Source organism: Nicotiana tabacum, chromosome 11 (assembly GCF_000715075.1).
Source record: "Nicotiana tabacum cultivar K326 chromosome 11, ASM71507v2, whole genome shotgun sequence".
In the NCBI taxonomy this organism is placed as follows: Eukaryota; Viridiplantae; Streptophyta; class Magnoliopsida; order Solanales; family Solanaceae; genus Nicotiana; species Nicotiana tabacum.
In genome coordinates this window covers 148438057-148459222 of record NC_134090.1, presented here as the reverse complement: position 1 = coordinate 148459222, position 21166 = coordinate 148438057, and the positions used below count along the sequence as shown (strand labels likewise).

The following is a 21166-nucleotide window of genomic DNA, read 5'->3' as shown; positions in this document are numbered from 1 at the left end:
TATGGATAATATTTGGAGGTAATTTTCACCATATAGATTGGGGTAAGTGTTCTATACTCAATTTTGGTTATATTTCATGAATCCATCTTTGTTTTGGGCATTTGATTGATGATTTCAAAGTGAAACTTGGGGGTTTTGTCTAAAATTTCATAAAATGAATTTTTGAGTTTTGAACAACGATTTGGAGTCGGATTTGAAAGAAACTAGTATGGTTGGACTCATAATTTAATGGGTTATCGGATTTTGTGAGTTTTGTCGGGTTTCGAGGTGTAGGCCTGGATTTGTCTTTTTAGTTGATTTTGGCATTTTGATTAAAGATTCAACCTTTATCGATTGAGTTTGTTTCCTTTGGCATTATTTGATGTATTTGAGTTTCCTTTGACTAGTTTCGAGCTATTTGGAGGTTGGTACGTGCGGGATAACATTTTTGGAGCATCGTTTGGCTTGCTGGGTATTGGATTTGGCTTGTTCGAGGTAAGTAACACTTCTAAACTTGGTGCTGAGTATATGAAACCCCGAATTACGTGTTATGTGTGTGGTGTTGAGGTGACGCACATGCTAGGCGACGGGCGTGTAGAAGTGCACCGTGTGAATTGTGACTCCATTATTCCTGTGGTACTGTGTAGTTACCTAATTTTCTGTAACCATGAAATTTTTACGCACTAGAGCATATTAAAAATCATGCTGAGGCTATATGCCAGCATTATTGAGACCTATAGAGGTCATATTGCTGTTAAATTAATTGTTTAAATTGTAATTTCACACTCAGTCATGTTCATTCATTTCATATCATATCTCAGTCTCTGTTGCTATTTATTGACACATCATATTATTATTTTGGTCTAGTTTCATGGCATTGTGAGCTTGAGAGACTAGAGAGATTGATGACTGAGTGAGGCTGAAGGCCTGATTGTTATATTTTGTGGGATCGGGCTGCACGCCGCAACATGTTATATTGATTTATGTCTGGACCTGGCTTGTGATAGAGTTTGGGCTGAAGGAGCCCCTTCGGAGTCTGTACACACCCCTAGTGAGTGCGGTTGATTTATGTTGAGGGATGGGTCTTCCTTGGACATGGATCTTGACCGAATCATTTATATTTGGGGATGGATCTTCCCAGGGCTGGATTGGCCTTATATAGTACTAGTGACTGACTATCAGTTGCGATGTATATATTCGGGATGGATCTTCCCTGGGCTGGATTGACCATATACAGTACTTAGTGACTGAGCATGTCGAGTGGTTGAGCATGATGAGTATAAAGTGTGAGACAGTGAGGTTGAGTACTCTGAGAGTGTGAGTACATGAGTTCATCTCTGAGATACATTGCATTTGATATGCACACTTGACATACAGGCATATAAATGCATTTTTCTCATGTTGTACGGTATCACGTCATTCATGACTTCTCACACATATTGACGTATAGGCATATAGATGTATTTTACTCTTGCTATCTGGAAAACGAAACACCTTATTTATTGTTGAAAGAATTTTTGAGAAAATCACAGTTTTCAAACTTACTTATATTTTTGGCGATTTGGGTAAAAGATTTGGGTTTTCACTAATATACTTGAAAAATAAACCTATTTTCTGGAACTGTGAACGAGCTGAGCAATTTATCTTTGAGTTACTACTTTTATTACTTTCATTATATTGTTATGAATTGTTGTTGGCTATTGGTGTTGGACTCGGACCTTTGTTCTAGCTCATCAATACTTTCAACCTAAGGTTAGATTTGTTACTTATTGAGTACATGGGGTCGGTTGTACTTATACTATACTTCTGCACCTTGCGTGCAGAGGTTGGCTACTGACGTTGTTGTGATCGACGAGAGCTGGATTTGAAGATGTACCTGCATTCCGGTTATAGCTGCCTCTTGTTCATGGTAGCTCTAGACTTATGAAAAATCTATTTATGTATTATTCGGACAGATTATATATTTTTATTTCACACTAGCGTTGTAAATTCTTATCTTAGAAGCTCATAATTTGTACTACCAGCCCTTGGAAAATGTATAAGATTCAGATATTTTCTTTACTTATTTGTCTTATTAAATTTCATTAGAATTGAATATATAGTTGTTAATTGTCTTACCTAGCGGGTGGGGTTAGGCGTCATCACGACTAGTTGGATTTTAGGTCGTGACACATATGAAAAGTAGAAAAAAGAAGAAATTATTTATATGGAGTTAGATACTCTTAATGGTATGAGGTCTTGGGAAAAATCGTACAGGCTTGTCCAAAATGGATAATATCTCACTATATTAAGAGTATAACGATGGCAAAATGATGGTTTTGGGTCCGGTTTAGTATTTTCCCCCCTCAATGGGCTAGTTTAATACTTTTACCCGTAGCTTCAAAATGCATACACATCATATGAGTTGGATACTTTTAATAGTATGAGGCAATTTGGAAAAAAATGTAGAGATTAGTCCAAAGCGAATAATATCATACCGTGTTAAATATCTTTGGGTTAGCTTAAGGAGTTTAAGCCCAAGACTCATCTGATATCTTTTGAATATCCCACAGCCAACTACTAGCGTGCATGTACATATATGATTGTACGTTGTTGTGTGCATGAACGTACGTACCATATATGCAAGTTGCAAAAGGCTTATCTTTCAAATAGCTTATGCATCTTAATTTTAGCATTCTTTTACACACTCGATTTCGTCAAATTATTCTTTTCTTAACTTGGTCCTTAACCGTTGGCTTTTTGTTGGAATTATTGTCCAAGAATCATGTATACTTCTCTTAAATTATTTTGTTTTTCAATGATTAATATAAGCTAGGCCTCAAGGGGCATGCATCTTTCACTATTAACTAACGGTTTTGTCAATGTTTATTGTTGCTCCCAAACGCACACCCAAGTATACGTGATCGTAAAGGTAATAAAATGATAAGTCGAGTGTCGGACCCACATAGACTTGTATTAACTACCCACTAATTTCACCACGATTGTTACTCAGTCAAATCAATCAGAGTTTAAAAGTGTGACTATACTAAGCATTAGATGTAACAACTAACTAGTTAAACAAGCAGAACATAGTCGTTGTGTATTCAGTAAAGATGAATATTCTAGGGTTGTGATAGATTCACCAATCCTATTATATTCTAATTAACTCTCTCTTTCATACAATTCGCTAACGGTTGCTAATTAATCGAGTAATTACTCTTGTAGCAATCTCCCGAATTACTACTCGCCTATTCAAAATAGATTGACACTTATATTCTTATGAAACCAATTTATTAAGAACACATCAAGATTACGATATTCAATTGATCATGGTCACTAGGTATATTCCTATCCTAACCACAAATCCGCCCCCACTCAGAGTTAAGATCATGCCCTCTTTAATTCTTCTCTAGTCTAGATGTAGCTTTCCCAAGCATATCATAAATAGTAAATAGAACCTAACTGTTGGCTAGACAATTAAGCAATTAATTACAGAATTGAAGAAATAACAATATATTAGAGAATTATAATCAAGGTCAAGTCAACTTCAAACAACAATATTTATGGCTAAATTACAAACCTAGAACTTATAGGTTTTAGCCACTGATGATAAAGTCAAACAATTTCAAAGTCATGTTGAATAGTTGAAAATACTAAGAAAGATGAAGAAAAATTAAGAATCCTTGTTTCCGAGTGTTCCTTGTTTGTATTTTCCACTCAAAGTGGTGTCTCCCAATCCAAAATAGGTTTTGGCACGACCCGGATTTCCCACCGTCAGGATCGTGATGGCATCTAACTTTTAGGATGCTAGGTAAGCCATAAGATAAAGATCTAATACGCTAACCGTTATCCAAAACAGTAAATAACAATAGTTTAAACCAAAATAAAGTAAGGAAGTGCGGAAATTTGTAACAATCTAAATTCTAATACACACTACCCAAAATCTGGTGTCACAATCCACAAACTTCTATGAGTTACTACAAATACTGGTTTAAAGAAAATACATCTTTTCTCGAAATAAAAGAAAACAGGAAAACTAAGATAGATGGAAGAGGACTCCAGGGTTTGCGAACGCCTGCAAATCTACCTTGGGTCTCCTGATGGACTGAAGGCAGCAACCCAATACTAATTAATGAGGTCCAGTACCGAAATCTACATAGAAATTGTAGAGTGTAGTATTAGTACAACCGACCCCATGTACTAGTAAGCGCCGAACCTAACCTCGACGAAGTAGTGACGAGGCTAGGACACGATAATAACATGAATCCGTGTAGTTAAATCATAAACGAGAAAATAACAATAATGGAAATTTAGGAGATAATAACGGTATGTTGTGGGGGATATCAAATCCTGAAAATAGTACATTAAAGAAACATAGTAAATATCATGCTTTACACCAACGAAAGTAACAACATAGAAAACAAGTGCACGGCATAACCCTTTGTGCTTTTACTATCATTCTCACCATAAGAAACAGTAGAAACTGCACTGCATCACCCTTCGTGCATTAACTCTCTCATAACATGGCACGACATCACCCTTTGTGCTTTAACTCTCTCATAGTATGGTACGACATCACCTTTCGTGCATTATCACTCATATAATATGGCACGACATCACCCTTCGTGCATTATCACTCTCTCACAAAACATAGCACGGCATCACCCTTCGTGCTTTACACTCTTCCTTACCCAAACAACAGATTAATATCAAACTGGAAAGGGTATTGTCAATAACCAACCTCGTTTCAATATTTAATTTTACAATATAAATCTCAACTTGAGTCAATACTCAACCAATATATAATTCCAGGAAACATGATAAGATTTGTTTGACATGAAGAATAACCAGTTTAAGCATGAACAGTACGAATAAAGAATACAATAATCACAAGTATAAGACTCACTCGCATGCTACGACTCGACGTCAACGTATAGGTACTCGTCACCTCACCTATACGTCGTACTCAACAACCAAACACATAGTAGATAAGGCAACAATACCTAATATCTCAAGCTAAGGTTAACCACAACACTTACCTCGATTCTACGGCCAAAATCAAGCCTCAATCACCGCTTTTCTTCTAGATTCCACCTCCGAACCACTCGTATCTAGTCATAGTTAAATTAATAACATCAATTATTGCTAAAGAAATCAATTCCCATACATAATTATAGGTTTCCTAATATTTTTCCCAAAAAGTCAAAAATTGACCCCCGATCTCCTTGGTCAAAACTCAAAGTTCGGGCCAAAACCTGATTACCCATTCACCCCGAGCCCGAATATACAATTGGTTTTGGAATCTGACCCTAATTTGAGGTCTAAATCCCCAAATTTTGAAATTCCTAAGTTCTACCTAAAAACACTCAATTCCACCATGAAAAAACCCTAAATTCTAGGATGAAATCTTGTAAAAAATGTAATATATTGAAAGAAATGAGTTAGAAATCATTTACCTATGATTTGGGGAAGAATTAGCCCCTTGGAAGATCGCCTCTTGAAGTTTAGGTTTTGAAAATTTGGGAAATGAATCAAAATCCCGTCTAAGTCCAAAACTTATCAGCTACAGATGTCGTAGCTGCGATGCTCGCAAATGCGAGAAAGGCATCGCAAATGCGAACCTGTCGCATTTCTGCTGCTATCGCAAATGCGAACCATTTGGTCGCAAATGCGAAGGTCCCTCCCCCAGACTCACTTCGCAAATGCGAAGGGCTATTCGCATGCGAACATGGGCTGGCCCAGCTTCTCTTCGCATTTGCGATGAGAAGCTTGCAAATGCGACCTCATCCATAGTCGCAAATGCGAACCTTGACCTTGCATATGCGAGGTTTGAGGCCTGCAAAAAGTTCAGCTATACTAGTAATAATTTCTAAGTTCCAAATCATTCTGTAGCATATCCGAAACTCACCCGAGCCCTCGGGGCTCCAAACCAAACATGCACACAAGTATTACAATATCATGTGAACTTGCTCGTGCGATCAAATCGCCAAAATAACATCTAAAACTACAGATTTAACACCAAAACACATGAAATACTTAAGAACACTTAAAATTCCTATTTTCACAACCGGACGTCTGAATCACGTCAAATCAGTCCTGTTTCTCACCAAATTTCACATACATGATGTAAATATTATATTAACAATGTAACGGGCTCCGAAACAAAAATATGGGCCCGATACCAACAAGATCAAATATTATTCAATTTCTTTAAATCCTTAGATTTTCAATTTAATAATTTTTTTAACAAAAATTTTGTTACTCGGGCTAGGGACCTCGGAATTCGATTTCGGGCATATGCCCAAGTCCCATATTTTACTACGGACCCTCTGGGACCATCAAAACATGGGTCTGGGTCCGTTCACTCAAAATATTGACCGAAGTCAACTAAAATCACTTTTAAAGGCAAAACTTATTATTTTCTCAAATTTTCACATAAAGGCTTTCCGGAAATGCGCTCGGACTGCACACGCAAATCAAAGAGAAGTAAGATGAGGTTTTGAAGGCCTTGGAACCCCGAATTGGGTTCTAAAATACGAGATGACCTTTTGGGTCATCACAAGTTTAAACTTGTTTTTATACGAATTGGGGCGTCTTGGGTCGATATAACCTTGTTTCGGGTGAGGTAGGACACTTTCCCAGCACCTAGCGCCCAGGGTAGCGTAGGCTGCTGGGAATTTTGGTGCTTCTGGATATTTACACAGAGTTCGGGATTCGAGGTACCTAGCAAGATCGAAACAGTAATGATCGAAGTCGAACGGGACAGTCATTGAACAAGACCGAAGATAGCATAATAACGAAAAGGCGAGATACCCGTGACTGGTTGGAGATTATGGCGAAAATCTCGGAACAAATCAAATCAAGGGCGGTTGTTTAGCTAATCACGGGATTTATATCTGTAATTAGAATTGTACCATAGATAGGATTCCTCTACTATATAAAGAGTGTTCTAATCATTTTGTAAACTACTTCACACTCATGCATACCAAAGAAATATATCACATTTTATTCCTTGCAGGCTTTGTTGTTCAGTTCATACTTTCATTAACTTGTTCAGTTGGTTCGAGGGCAGTTAGCTCGAGGGTCATAACTGTTCATCATATTGGTTTGCTTTATTCTACTGTAATTTCTATAATTGGTTCTTATATTTATCATTTTGTGTCAAGTGAAATTACATATCCTTAAAACCACTTATAAGTTTAATTGTTATTCTATTTTAAGGGTAAATAGTTTGGCGCCTACCGTGGAGCTAAGGATAATAGTGATTGCCTGGCGCAATTTTCGTAACACACATAATGTTATGCTTGTTCTTTGAAGTTTCTTTGATTCCAGGATCAATATATCAATCTCTCAAGTAACACCCACACACACAAATAATGGCCTTGGTCCACGGCGAGAACGATAACATTGCCGCCCCAGGGAACGGGGTACCTCCAGTCAACCCCGATGGAGCTCCGACCATGGATCCAATCGACGTCAGTTCTCACATTGGCATTAATGGAAATTTGAGCGTCGATCCTGAAAATAGAGTCCGTAGGGATGCTCGAACAGCCTATTAGAAAGCACAAGGCGGTGAAGAAGGCGGGATTAGCCTTCGAATGATATTCGAAATATTGCAGGCCTAGCAAGGCACGATAGCGCAACTCCAAAATCAGAACCGCACACCGAGCAGGATCGAGGTTGATCCATCACAAGAAATTGTTCATAGAGCCGAATCGGTGGCGAAGAGATCGAATGGAGGAGAATCGGAGATCAATCCTACTATCGTAAAATGCTCGAGGAACTTACATACGAAGCGAATCGAGACAAGGGAAAAGAAGATCGAAGAAAATGATAAGAAAGTGAAGACTTATAACTCTAGGGTCGATCAAATCCTGGGGGCACCACCAGTATTGAAAGGACTTGATTCCAAAAAGTTTGTCCAAAAGCCTTTCCCCCCAAGTGCAGATCCGAAGCCAATCCCAAAGAATTTTTGTATGCCCGAGATTTCGAAGTATAACGGCAGAACGGATCCAAATGAACACGTCACCTCATATACATGCACCATCAAGGGAAATGACTTGGAAGATAATGAGATCGAATCCGTGTTGCTTAAGAAATTCGGGGAGACTCTGTCGAAGGGTGCTATGATATGGTACCATAACTTACCACCTAACTCTATTGATTCATTTGCTATGCTTGTAGATGCTTTCGTGAAGGCACATGCTCGAGCCATTAAGGTCGCTACCAGAAAGTCGGACCTCTTCAAGGTAAGATAGAAAGACAACGAAGTGGCTTAGACAAATCTTTTTTGTCGATTACCTCAAGCCAATCAATTGAATATTGATTAATACGTAATCGATCGAACACTACTTGAAAACGGCTCTTCTGCTCCGAAACGGACTGTTCCAAATGTTCCTGGAAAATTCTTGCTCCTATTGGACCATTTATGCATCTCTCGGTTCATGGATCTCTCGGTTCAAGAAATCAAAATAAGAGGCTCGAACCATTTCTTCTGACTCTTTTTCAAATTCGATAAATATTGGTTGATCGTATATTTCATTATAGTTCTATGATTTAGAGTATCCTTTCCTATTTGATCCTTTTGAATTCCATATTCGAAGGTGCGATTGGATCTATTCATTAAAAAGAATCGATTCAATACATTTCTTATATTGAATTTGAATCAGATTTCGGATCAATCTATATTGAATGACTGCCACCATTATGTTGTTGCTAGCAAATACCACTATTTTCGGTTTCGGATCTTCCAAATCATTCCCGCAGGAGATCCGGACCCATTTTGGTTTTGTCTCTATTACTCTCACTCTCCTTGTGTCTGCTATAACGTTCAATAAAATTCCAATAAACCTTTTTTTCTTTCCTTTTTTGTCTTAGAAGTATGAATTAACACATTAGGTGTTCATTTTCTTTACTAATTCATTTTCTTTGTACCATATTACTCAACATGCTCAGTAGATTTGTTATGTCTTTTGAGCATAAAGGTGTTCGCTATAAAAAGAACTTTTTTTACTTTCTTTCCAAATAATCTTGTAGTATTCCCTTCTCAATAGGTAACACATCATATTAATAATTAAAAATATCAGCTTATAAAACTAGTACCAAATGTTCCATAACTTCAATTTCCTCATTAGTACATATCTTTATATGAACCTTCCATGACAATACAAACGAAGGTCCTATCAAGTTACAACAACAAATCAAATAAATGAATGAATTAACTAATAAGAAGAAAGAAATTAAACATATACTACTAGTAGTTGACATTTGCAAAAATAACCATTTTTTACTTAGACTTGAAAAGGCTGCCAATGCTTGATGTTTTCCTCATCTTGAACCCTAGAGCTACTCTTCATTGCAACATTTCCACTGCCTTCAACATAAGCATAGTATTTCAAGAAAAATGCAAGAGTCAGAACTACCCATTCAAGGCAAAAGATGAGTGCACATAATCCACCAGCCAATCTCAAAATCATCACAGCATCTTCTTCTCTCACATAAGACTTCAAATTCCCAAGAAAATCCCCCGTTTTCGTGAAAATCAACACGAAAACAGAACCTTGAAATATTGCAGTTAGAACAGTGGATACCATGTGAGCTCCATATGATTTTCCAGCACCTGAGGTAGCTGATACGGTGGCGCAGCCAAAGACAGCGCCACCAATAGTGAGAATATGGAGAAGGATGAAGAAGAACCCGCAAAGGGATGGGATTAATCGGAGCGAAAGAGTCAAGAAAATGCAGCTAGAAGCTGCACCAAGAAGAATGTAGTTAACAAGGAGAAAGATTTTGTGAGTTCGGTGATGGGAATCAGTTGAATCTGAGTAATTGTTGAATCCCATTTCCTTTTCTTGGTTTTTTTCTGAAAAATTGGATTTTTGATGATTCCTTGGGAGATTTTGGCTAGTGGGGTTTTGATATTTGATGCAGAGAAGTGAAGTGAGGAGAATACAGAGAAGTATTTTGTATATATAGGGTGGGTTTTTGAGAGTACGAGGAGGTTTTAACGGTCATATTTGAAATCTGAGGCTGGTGGGAATAAGACCGTTGGGAAAAGGGAAAATATACAAAATTGTTGGCGGTGTAACGGCTATTGACTATGTAGGATCCATATGTCCTTACTTTTATATTTTTCCCCTTTTTGTTTTTTCGTTTTACTTAGGGCAGCAGGTGATTTGGGAAATGTGTTTTTGCATCAGATTAAAAAATATAAAAAAAGGTGTCTTGTGACACAATTTTTTTATCATTTAATTGTGGCTAATTTATGGTATGTGTTATCATTTCATTTGTGACTCTTAATAACAGGTGTCTTTTACACAACTTTATCATCTAATCATGATTAGAAGGGGAGCCTTGGTGTAACTGGTAAAGTTGCTGCCATAAGATCAAGTTATGGGTTCAAGCCATGGAAACAGCCTTTTGAGAAATGCAGGATAAGACTGCGTACAATAGACCCTTGTGGACCGGCCCTTCCCCCGACACCGCGCATAGCAAGAGCTTAATGCATTGGACTGTCCATTTTTTTTTCATCTAATCATGATTAATTCATATGTATCATCTCTTTCACTTGTGACTCTCATGGTTATTTCACATGGTTTGTTGCGAGATGCAAATTATTTTTTATTTTTTTTTAAAACATCAACTAGTAGCATAAACTTCTAAAGTTTGTTTTTAAATTATTATTTTTGCATGCATAAGTATCAAAATTGATATATCATTATTGCAAGAATGCAGTGCGCATGATGCTATATTTTCACATGGTTTGTTGCGAGATGCAAATTATTTTTTATTTTTTTTTAAAACATCAACTAGTAGCATAAACTTCTAAAGTTTGTTTTTAAATTATTATTTTTGCATGCATAAGTATCAAAATTGATATATCATTATTGCAAGAATGCAGTGCGCATGATGCTATATTTTCTGAATCTCTACCAACGTTATTCTCAGTATCATCATTAGTTTTTGATACACCTCTTCATTTAGTCATTTGAACAACAAACAGACAAAATTTGCTCTAGAAGTAATTCCTAATACTTCAATCAACAAAACTTGTTATGCACTTTGACATTACATAGCACGTCAAGTATACTAAGTAGAATCACTATCTGTGGTAGGAAGTAATAAGTACCGGTGCAATAATCAAGGTATGCACAGGCTGAAAAATGAAAACGTGAAACCCTGCTTTTTGTCATTCTTTTTCAAATGTGCTCTACAATGTTTTAGTGAAACCCTCTGACTTCTAAACTATGCTGCTATCCTACAAAATATCACGAATGTGACCATTTCTGTAATGCAGGTAAAACCAATTATCTGCTTCTTCATCAACTTGAACTCTTCTGTACCCCATTCTCTATAGTCAAAATTTATGAACAAAAAAGGATGTTTTCTCATGCCATTTTGCTTTTAATTTGCCCATGGATATGTACCAGAAAGTCTACATATGCAAGCCCAAGTGATGTCTTGTCTTCTACCATGTTGGAGAAAAACAACATACCTGAATAGAGATTTTCCAAACATAAGAAAACAATTGGAGATGACCAAAGATGAATAACACAATCAACAAAATATATCAAACACAATACTTTGAGCTTCCTGCATTCCGTACCAATCTGACATATGTAAAAGTTTGTTGGTAAAAATGAGTTTACGGAAATGCAGTTTAAGCAGTGCCTTTTTAACCCTGATGGCTAAGTAACATAAAATAAAATCTAGGTTAGAGAATATCTGGAGGCTAATTCATCATTGTATGATCTCATATGATGTATCTGTGCATCCAAGGGTAAGACGGTGCAAAATTGACTTGAAAAGGGACGAAAATCTATGTAGATCATCCACATGATATGGTCATTCCACCGAATTCCCCTTCTTTCAGACCTATCCTAAACCTCATTTTAACTGGAGGCGCTGTGAGAGAGGATAAATATGGGTTAATGTATTACAAACCTGATGAATCTCCTTTTCTGCATATTTTTAAGCTGGCAAGATCAAATAAAAAACACATCAGAAATATGGCAAACGAAGTGATAACATAGACTAATCACGTGAATGCCCGCTCTGATTTACAAGTAATCAAAATTTAAATAACAAACCATCTCCTAAAATAACAGAAGTGAAAAAAGTGCATGCACGCAGAAAACGAAACATCATACCGGAGGTAGTTACGCCTTTGGCTTCTAATATCATTAATGATATCATTGAGCTTCTTAGAGAGTGGATTGTCATACTGCTGCAGAACAAACTACAGAAAAAACAGAGGCAATGTGTCAGATTTGATAGACAGATAATCGCTTTTATTACATTTAGGTAATCACTTTGGTCCACCAAGGGAGAAAAGTTTGCTGTTTTTGATCCATACAACAACAACGAGCTTAATGCATTATGAGGAAAATAAGTTACGAGAACAAGTACAGACACTCAGCTGCTATCCATCTCGGACCTATGGAGGAGAAACCAACTAGACCAGCCTTCCTTTCTAGATGCAAAATGTTATGGCATGGAATTGCACAAAATCAAACACTCAAATTGGGAGAGGTTTCGGCTGCATGACTTCATCCTTCAATTTCCATAACCAACGGAACATGCCAAACATATATAGTAGTATAGTACATATAGTTTGACTGGCATTAACTAAGAAAATACATATTTAATGTACCTTTCGCAGGCTCCTATATTAAAATGATAATACATAGTTTACCTCAACATTAATTTACGATAATGTTACATCTTAACAGGGAAGGTATGTCAAATTACCTGTGCAGGAACTTCTTCAACAGATAAAATGCCCAGAAGTTGACGCATAACACCAGGATCTGCAGAGTTTCCAACATAAATTAAACAGTCCTCGCCATTCTCCAGAAGATAGATACCGTTGTCACTAATCTGTTCCTTGGAAAGTGGAATAGGAGGAGGAATAATAGATTCCTCGCCCTCCTGCAAGTCCAGAGAACAAAGCGAGATGTTAGAAATGAAAACGGAAAATAAATCTTGAATGAATCAAGAATGAATCAACAGTGAAAACTTGTGGAAAAGCAAAAAAGCAAAGGAAATACATACGGTCCATAAATACAAGAATAATCCATACCTCTATATTGTATTTATGAATGGCTATCAATCTAGGGTGTACCCAAGAGATAGCCAATGGAACAGACAGTGGGGAAACATAATTAATCCAGAAGGACCTATTATCAATCAGTCCATCAGTTCGCAATCCAGTGCTTTTAACCAGAGCTGAATATCAGGAGGATTTGTGTGAGTAGATTCATTTAATATTATCATACTTCTTTCGAGAATGTCTTTGCAGCAGTAAAGGTAACCATGCTCAACAGCTCAAGATGTAACAAAACATAAAAAAGTATGTACAAGCTAAATGTGCATATTGATAAAACAAGATAACTCTTCACTGTGTCCAACTAAAAGTAATCATTACCTTTGTCAGTTGCCACCATTAACATTAGCTATAACTACAATACGTGCTACTTGCACCTCAAGTGACCTACTTTCATTTTATCCTCAATATGTGCTACTTGCACCTTCTAGTAAATGTGCTCATTTCTAATCTTGCATTTGTATGATCGAATATTTATCTTAGCATCTGCACATCTACGTGGATTTTAACGGCCCATCATTGATTCCCACATAAAATTTTTAGTCTTGTAACTATCCTATAGAACTTACCTTTCATTTGAAAAGAATCCTCCTACCACATAATACTCCGGTAGCACTTATTCATTTCAAACATCCGAACTTGATTCCATGTGTTGTTTTTTGACCTATCATTCAATTCTCCCGGAATGAGCCTAAATATATCTGAATTGTTTGCATTTAGGCACAAAAATCCACATAATCTAACTTTAACTTCATTCTTCATATGCCGAGTGAACTTGATTGCATATATTCCAAATAAGTAGAAGTAAGATTGAATATATATAACGCAAGAAGTAAGATTGAATATATATAACGCAAGTTCACTCGGCATATGAAGAATGAAGTTATAACGAGATTATTTAGTGGATACACTTTTTTGGAAGATATTTGGTTCATTAGATTAAGAATGGGATATGCCGAGCATAATATAAAATATGTGTTTGGTTTTATAACAAAAAAACTTGGATATAATTTCATTTCCAATTTTACCCTTGACTAAAGAAATTTGGAAGAAGAGCTTTTGAGAAGGGAACTTTTGTTATTTGGTTGTTTATCTTGGGATTGGCTATCCCGAGTTATTATCCTCCATTGAATGTGGTATAAAAATAATACAAAATTGAGTTATAACAAATCCTGTGATTGCTTACTGAAAACAAAAATTCAATCAAACACGGGATTAAATAGTCCCACATTTTATTCTGAGATTGTTATCCCTTATCCCATGAACCAAACGACCCCTTACTCTATAGCGTGCTTCTCCATAATTCAAACTTTTGGTTGACACCCTCGTTGGTCATCAATTAACACAATATCGTCACCAAATGACACACCATAAAATTTCACCTTGTACTATGTTGGTTAGCTCATCCATAACTAAGCTAAACAAGTATGGGCTCAATTACGATCCCTGTTGTAAACCCGCGGTTATGGAAAAATCATGTGTATCTCCTACTACTGTTCTCACGGTAGTGATAGCTCCTACATACATGTCTTTTATAACATTTATATTTAATATGAATTCCCTTATTCTCCAACACCCATTATACAATCTTTCTTGGTACTCTATCATATGCTTTTTCGCCAGGTCAATGAACACTCTGTGTAGATCTTTCTTCCTCTCACAATAAATTTCCATCAATCTTCTTAGCGACAAGAAGATAGTTTCCTTTGTACATCTACCGAGCATAAAATCAAACTGATTCTCAGCCACTCTTGTAGTATACTTAGTACGCTCTATCACTATTTCCTAGAGTTCCGTCATATGACTCATAAGTTTAATACGATAGTTTGCACAACTTTGAATATCTCCTTTGTTTTTAATATACTAAGAGAAATAACAAAGAGAACTAATCGCTCCTCCGATTTGAATAGCAGTAAATGAAAACTAAGGTGGAATAGAAAAGGAGGATCATGTGGAATATCAGCTTTTGCTTATACTAATAGACAATAAAAACAGCAAACTTCAGAAGAGTGTTAATTGATAATTGACTATATGGATAAACCGACTCCATCAAATCATTGGAAAATGAAAGGCCTGGCTAAAAAGCAATGCAAGACATACCTAGTGTGTAAAGAGGAAGAATTTTAAGTGCCTCGGGAAGAACAAGATGTGATGAGGAAGAGACAGTGGCACAAAATTTACGATAAGAGTGTAGAATGTTGATGCAATGGTTTGTCACATGCTCTCGGATTTGTGGAAGAGGAGCTGTTGCAACTTCACTGGCCACTGCATGGGAGAAAAAAAGCATCTGCATGATTAGATTTAAACGAAAAAGAAGCAGAGAGTAAAGAAGAATTTCATGCAATTAAAGCATTAGGCTATAGTGAGTAGGTTAACTTTAATACAGAAAAGTGAGGGTAGGGGGAGGCACATGTGATGCTCATAAATAACTGGCGTTCTCCATGAATATCTAATATAGTCACTACTTTCCTTAAGAAAACAATTATTCTAACACGCCACCAGATTGTCATAGGATGCTCCACCGAATTAAATTACTGATCTACAATTCTAAATTAAGTGCAGATTTGTCAATCTTGTTTATCATATTACCAATCAAAGAAGAACACAAGCAAATATCAAACAAAAGAAGCAAGAAGCCAAAGTCACAGAATGAAAACACGGAAAACATCAGGTTTCTGCTTATCCAAACAATATCAACATATCTCTTTTTTCTTTGTTTCCTTTAGTCTCTGAGTATTTTGTTCAGCATGGATTTCCCAAAAGCACCCCCAGCCCCACCCTACCCCTACCTTTTCAAAAAAGAGGTAACAGCCATAACCATTCAAAACAGGGAACAAGAATCAACAAAGAAAGCACCATAGTAGAAATCATGATACCAAATTTGCACCTAAGGCCAAACATATGATTCAGTTGACTGGGAAAGGTTTCAATGGATAATCTTTAAAAATTTGCGGACGTGCATAGCAAACACAGGTTAACCTACCTTTTGGCAGTAGATAAAGACATTAATTTTGGGAGAACCCTGGTGTGAAAAAATTTCTTGCACTAAGTACGGAAAAGGTGGAGGACCGCATGAACATGCACAAAGGCCTTTAATGTATAGGTAGATGCACAACCAGCCTTCTTTCACAAAAGGGAAAAGATAGATTTAGAAGAAAAGAGGAAATTGTACTTAAGAAAAACGTGTGCTTTGTGACATAGTATCATTACCTTGCTTCAAGATGCAAGTAAATTGGGTATCCAAGTCAGCTGATAGAAACAGATTATCCAACACAGTGGTGCAAGGCAGAGATAAAGTAGAAACCCTGATTCTTCTTTGGCCATAGATGGTGGTGTAAAGGAGAGCACACTGGAGACATGGGAAAAAAACAATTGTAAATGGCCATCAAACTGTATCTGGGAAAAGGGGCAAGAAAGTGGGGATGGGGAATAGGAGACTACGAACAGAGCAATATAAGATAGACCAACCACCCTTTGTTAAGAAAAATGAACCTTGAATCTAACTTAACCCCAAAAGCTAACTCAAGATGTGAGGGTGTCTAGGACCAAATAAAGAAACTACAAATTCATTCCTTCAACCAATGTAGGAGACTCTAGCAACCCCCCCCCCCCACACACACACACACCCAGGTCTAGATATCTGGAGCATGAATAATAACATATGGAGCCCAACACCAGGTAACACAACAACAAGGATGGGTCCAACTCTAATACCAAGTTAAGAAAATGGACTTTAGAACTAACTCAGCCCCAAAAGTAGCTCAAGAAATGAGGACTGTCCAATGCATTGTAGAAGACAGAGCACCAATTTTACCTGAAAAGAACATTCAGAACCATCCTGCAATTTGTCATCGTGCTTTAATGTTACCATTATAGTTTTGTCACAGTCAATCTGCACAGTAGAAATTTTTAAGGTATGAACACATTAAATTAAGAAATCAGTCACACAAGCTTGCAATAGTAATTGACGAAGGAACATATAAGTTATGCGCACCCAAAAGAAAAGGCAAAACTGCAAGCTGTTAAACTATAGTATAAAAATAAGCAGCAGAAAAGGGAGGTTTTCAGTATTTCTACTTTTTCTATAGAAAAACTCATACTGTTGAAATTATGACCTGAATAGAGCCTAATGAACATATTTCATACAGCCAGCCCCGACTGATTTGAAATTGATGAGAAGTCAATGCAAGTTATTAATATGTAGAATACGGTTGAGGTCCTTCCTTAATCTATTAGAACCTAATAACATAACGGCCCATAAAGAAAAGTCTAGAGGTTTATTTTTGGGTGATAAACAAGATAAAAGCGGGATACTGGTATTACTTATGAGCCTATACAAGATATAGTAAAGTTGTAATGAGGAAAAAGCGTGCAATATGACTTTGAAAATTACTTCTTCGAAATTTTAATGTTACAAGCCCATTTTAAAACCTATTATAGCCAACCCTTCCGTCACCCATTTACCAATATATTATAACAATATATTGGTGGACTTCAATAAATAAAGTTGTAAGCACTATGAGCATTATTCCCAATATCTGCAAAACAGTTTTCAGTATGAAATGACACGCAGAAGACTGTTAAGATCTGCACTTAGGAATACCACAAGAATACAGATTTATCAGCCTCTTTGTGTCTCCCCTCCAACCCCCCACCCCAAAGAAAAACAAAGACTATCAAATGCTAGCTGGGTGAGAGAGTTGGTAGAACCTCACTGAGTAAATCAGGCAGGGAAGGAACAGTAGAATCGCCATAAAATATAATTACAGATAGTGGCTCATGTTTGTACTCAGAATCAGGTATTGTCAAATAGCTTATGGAAGTCCGGACGAGCTCAAAAGACCTGGTAAACTAATTTAATCCTTTTTTCATGTGTCTACTTTATTTATCATTGTCCAACCATGCCAATTGTTTTTCGCCTTTTTCTCAGAAAGTGCATAAAAGTCTTTCCAGGAGAAAGGAGGTAGAGAAAGAGAGAAAACAAACCGCAGGTAGATCAACATCTGTTGGAATTCGTCTAGAATAATTTCCAAAGTATTCGTGAACTTGAAGACCCTGCAAAAGAAACAAATCCAGCATGAATGTTGCACTTCTGTAGTCATTAATGCATTATGTTGACACATATCTTCTAGGGAGGAGCACAGATGAATAGAGAAAACAGGGAAGAATACCTGACTGCATCTTACACGCATTACAGCCTCAAACCCTTGGGGCCTAGTAATGTTCCATCGAAGATCATTGTAGAGCTTGGCAGTATCAGAAATAGCAGAGAAAGGGAAATAGTAGTACACCTGAAATAAGTGGAAAATTTAAGGTCCAAAACAAGACATAACAAAAAAATTAAGGAGCATGAGATGAAAAGTCATCGAGAACATACATATGCCAACTATTAGAAATGTTTATCGTGTTAAGAACCTTCTGGAGAAGGACAACGCAGGATTGTATGTAACTTAAAACTTACATTCCCTCCAGTAGTTCTAGGAAAGACGCATATGGAGGCAATGTCCACATATGATTGTGTTGTAAGAAACAAATCAACACAGACCTGAAGGAGTTGAGATCTAATCAATCAATGGGGGTAGGCAAATGAATTAAGAAGATCTAACTGCATTCAAAAATTCTAGTACTGGAGAAGTGTTCCGAGGCAGAAGGTGAAAGCTCACCTGATACTCAGCAAACTCGACAGCCATAGTCTTCAAGGTTTTGTCTGCCGGTTGGAGTAATTTATGAGCCTCCTGAAATTCCATTTATATGCAAAAGTCTTCTGGATAAATGCTGGTTTAATGTGATTGAGAAGTCTACTAACTACTGTGACAACAAATACACTATTTGATTTTGAGAAGGGATAGTTCCAACGTGCTGTCGAAAAAAAGAATCATTCAACTTTTGAGCTATCATACATCAATGTCATACACAGCAAAGTGAATAAGAGTCAGTTCCACAGAAGTCTAGGTAAGTGGAAATAAAAATCATTATTTGTCTAATAGTTGCCAGGTGGGCACATGAATCTTGGTCTATCATTTTTCTCCCTCCCAGTAACTGATTACCTTGTCCACACACAAACTACCAAATACCTCTTATTACTCAATCATTTTCTATGCGTAAGTGGCATCCTCAGTCCATGAACAATTACTCCATCCTAAATAAGCAAAACAGGATGACACTAGTTTGTATCAATCGAACCTGCAGCAAAATAACTATCTAAAGAAAATAAAAATCGGGCCCTCCATGTTAGAGAGCACACTTTTAAATTACTTAATTATATTATGTCTTAACACCTCCTAACATGCGGGCCTACTTCTATTTTATATGGCTGACAGTGAGACTCAAACCCGTGACCTCTACCTGCTCGGATACCATGATGGAGTTATGTGCCATCTCATTTGGTAGCAGAACAGGAAGAGGTCCTAGGTTCGAGCCTCAGCGCCACCCATATCAAAAAGAATTTCACGTGCTTGGCTCATGAAACGACTCATGGCAGCACGTGAGGGGTTGTGTTGAGACATAATATAATTATGTAATTAAAAGTGTGCTCTCTTTAAGCTTTTAGATGAGATGGCCATGCAACTCCAAGTCTCCAACAGTCATAACTATTACTATGTCAATAGCTTAGCAGGCAACAGACTCTAACACCTGTATCAGACATTACCCATTTGACTCCTACACTACATGATTGTCAGAGGATGATGGGCAGCAGGGATAACTAGTGGAATGCAGTTATCGGCTTTCTTTAAGAAACGGTGAACACATTACATGAACTAAAATTCAAGACTACTCAAGTGAAAAGAGTGTATGTCAAGTGATGAACAATATAGAAGAGAAACAGCTTTGATCGTCTAAACAAGCAGCCTTATTGCCTAAGAGGAGAAAGTCCAAAACAGAAAATGTAACAATTTTACCTTTTCAGCAGCTGATATGTTGCTTCTTCCTTCAGCCTCTCTAGCAGAAAGGGCTCCAATACCGGTAGAAGGCAAGACTGTAACATAGAGCAAGTATGGAGAAATGATATTATACAACAATTTACACAGATAGTAAATACCTAGCACATGCAAGATACAATCAAGGGTGAAGGAGCAGGGACAAAAGAGGCACTTAAAGTTCCCTGCAAATAGTTGCTAGATCTCCAGACTGTGATCCATGCAATTGGTTAGGTTGTAAACTAAATTATAGAAACACTACAAATATGCTGCTTAAATAATTTTTAAACACTTCATGCACTGTCTAATATAGATAGAAACAACAATGTTTCAGTACAAAGTCTCATCATTCTTCAGAATTGACTTGCAGGTGCCTAACCCAACAAAAGGAACGAGGAAGCAGTGATACATGCTAAAATAGAACATGATCAAAGACAGTATTCTATTGAACTGAAGTGTGCATAGGAAGACATATTCTGGACTTCAAATGCTAAAAAGCTCCAAAAAGATGAATCTCTCACGTGGAGGTGTTTGCATCTTTATGATGGGTGTTCACCTATGGCCCAGACCTCCTATTTGTTCAGCGAGGGTACTGATATTTTATACCAACTTATCTTAGATTACATCCACACTATGAGCGCTTTTTTACTTTTCCACCTTTACGTGAAGCAAGAAAAGCAGCATCAATGGAACAGCTACTAGTTGAAAGCATAACCCTGAACTATAAGAGTTATATTAACTAAGGGGCTCTACAGGTCCAATGGTTAGACTCTAGAGTGGTGAATCCATTAAGTCAAAACAAAAATAGAAGAGTTCCAAATGAACAATCATCCCCAAATGTCGATTCATTTAAGCAAGAAACCTACTACAGAAGCCAGTTTAACAAGAGACCCAGCACAATACTATCAATTCCCTATGCGAAGGTTAAGTGTAAATGCGTAAACAAAGAATTATATGGCAAGCTTCCCTGCTTCCTTGGTTCTGCTCACTCATATACTCCCTTGCCCAGGTGGGACCGGTTTTAAAACTAAGGGTTGGGAGGAACAAAAGTGATTTTTTTCGCTTCCAGTTGGTTTGGATAGGAGAGGAACAAGCGAGGGTAAGCTACTCCACTTGAGACGGTAGAACATACTACCTACTTTGTATCTTACATAAGGAACATGACAATATTGAAGCAGTGTATCCA

General features: G+C 37.0%; 2 protein-coding genes across 2 annotated transcripts in view; both read right to left on the bottom strand.

Annotated features, from left to right (window-relative positions):
* Nucleotides 1-9004: 9004 nt before the first annotated feature.
* Nucleotides 9005-9909, bottom strand: LOC107801076 (uncharacterized). Its single transcript, XM_016624343.2, has one exon. The coding sequence runs from the start codon at nucleotides 9798-9800 to the stop codon at nucleotides 9249-9251; it is 552 nt and encodes a 183-aa protein (XP_016479829.1). The 5' UTR covers nucleotides 9801-9909; the 3' UTR covers nucleotides 9005-9248.
* Nucleotides 9910-10874: 965 nt separating this feature from the next.
* The window catches only part of LOC107801078 (protein transport protein SEC24 C-like), a 28577-nt gene continuing 18285 nt past the window's right edge, over nucleotides 10875-21166 (bottom strand). The window contains exons 14-26 of the mRNA XM_075225547.1: nucleotides 19963-20039; nucleotides 18727-18798; nucleotides 18525-18608; nucleotides 18235-18354; nucleotides 18050-18118; nucleotides 16878-16955; nucleotides 16274-16412; nucleotides 15164-15328; nucleotides 13040-13185; nucleotides 12709-12888; nucleotides 12108-12196; nucleotides 11902-11933; nucleotides 10875-11452 (exon numbers count right to left, since the gene is read on the bottom strand). Coding sequence (XP_075081648.1) covers nucleotides 11346-11452; nucleotides 11902-11933; nucleotides 12108-12196; nucleotides 12709-12888; nucleotides 13040-13185; nucleotides 15164-15328; nucleotides 16274-16412; nucleotides 16878-16955; nucleotides 18050-18118; nucleotides 18235-18354; nucleotides 18525-18608; nucleotides 18727-18798; nucleotides 19963-20039 — 1358 coding nt within the window. The 3' untranslated portion in view covers nucleotides 10875-11345. The remainder of the gene's footprint in view (nucleotides 11453-11901; nucleotides 11934-12107; nucleotides 12197-12708; nucleotides 12889-13039; nucleotides 13186-15163; nucleotides 15329-16273; nucleotides 16413-16877; nucleotides 16956-18049; nucleotides 18119-18234; nucleotides 18355-18524; nucleotides 18609-18726; nucleotides 18799-19962; nucleotides 20040-21166) is intronic.

Bases quoted from the DNA above. Each gene is read 5' to 3' on its own strand.
- LOC107801076 (XM_016624343.2), bottom strand. From the start codon at position 9,800: ATGGGATTCAACAATTACTCAGATTCAACTGATTCCCATCACCGAACT.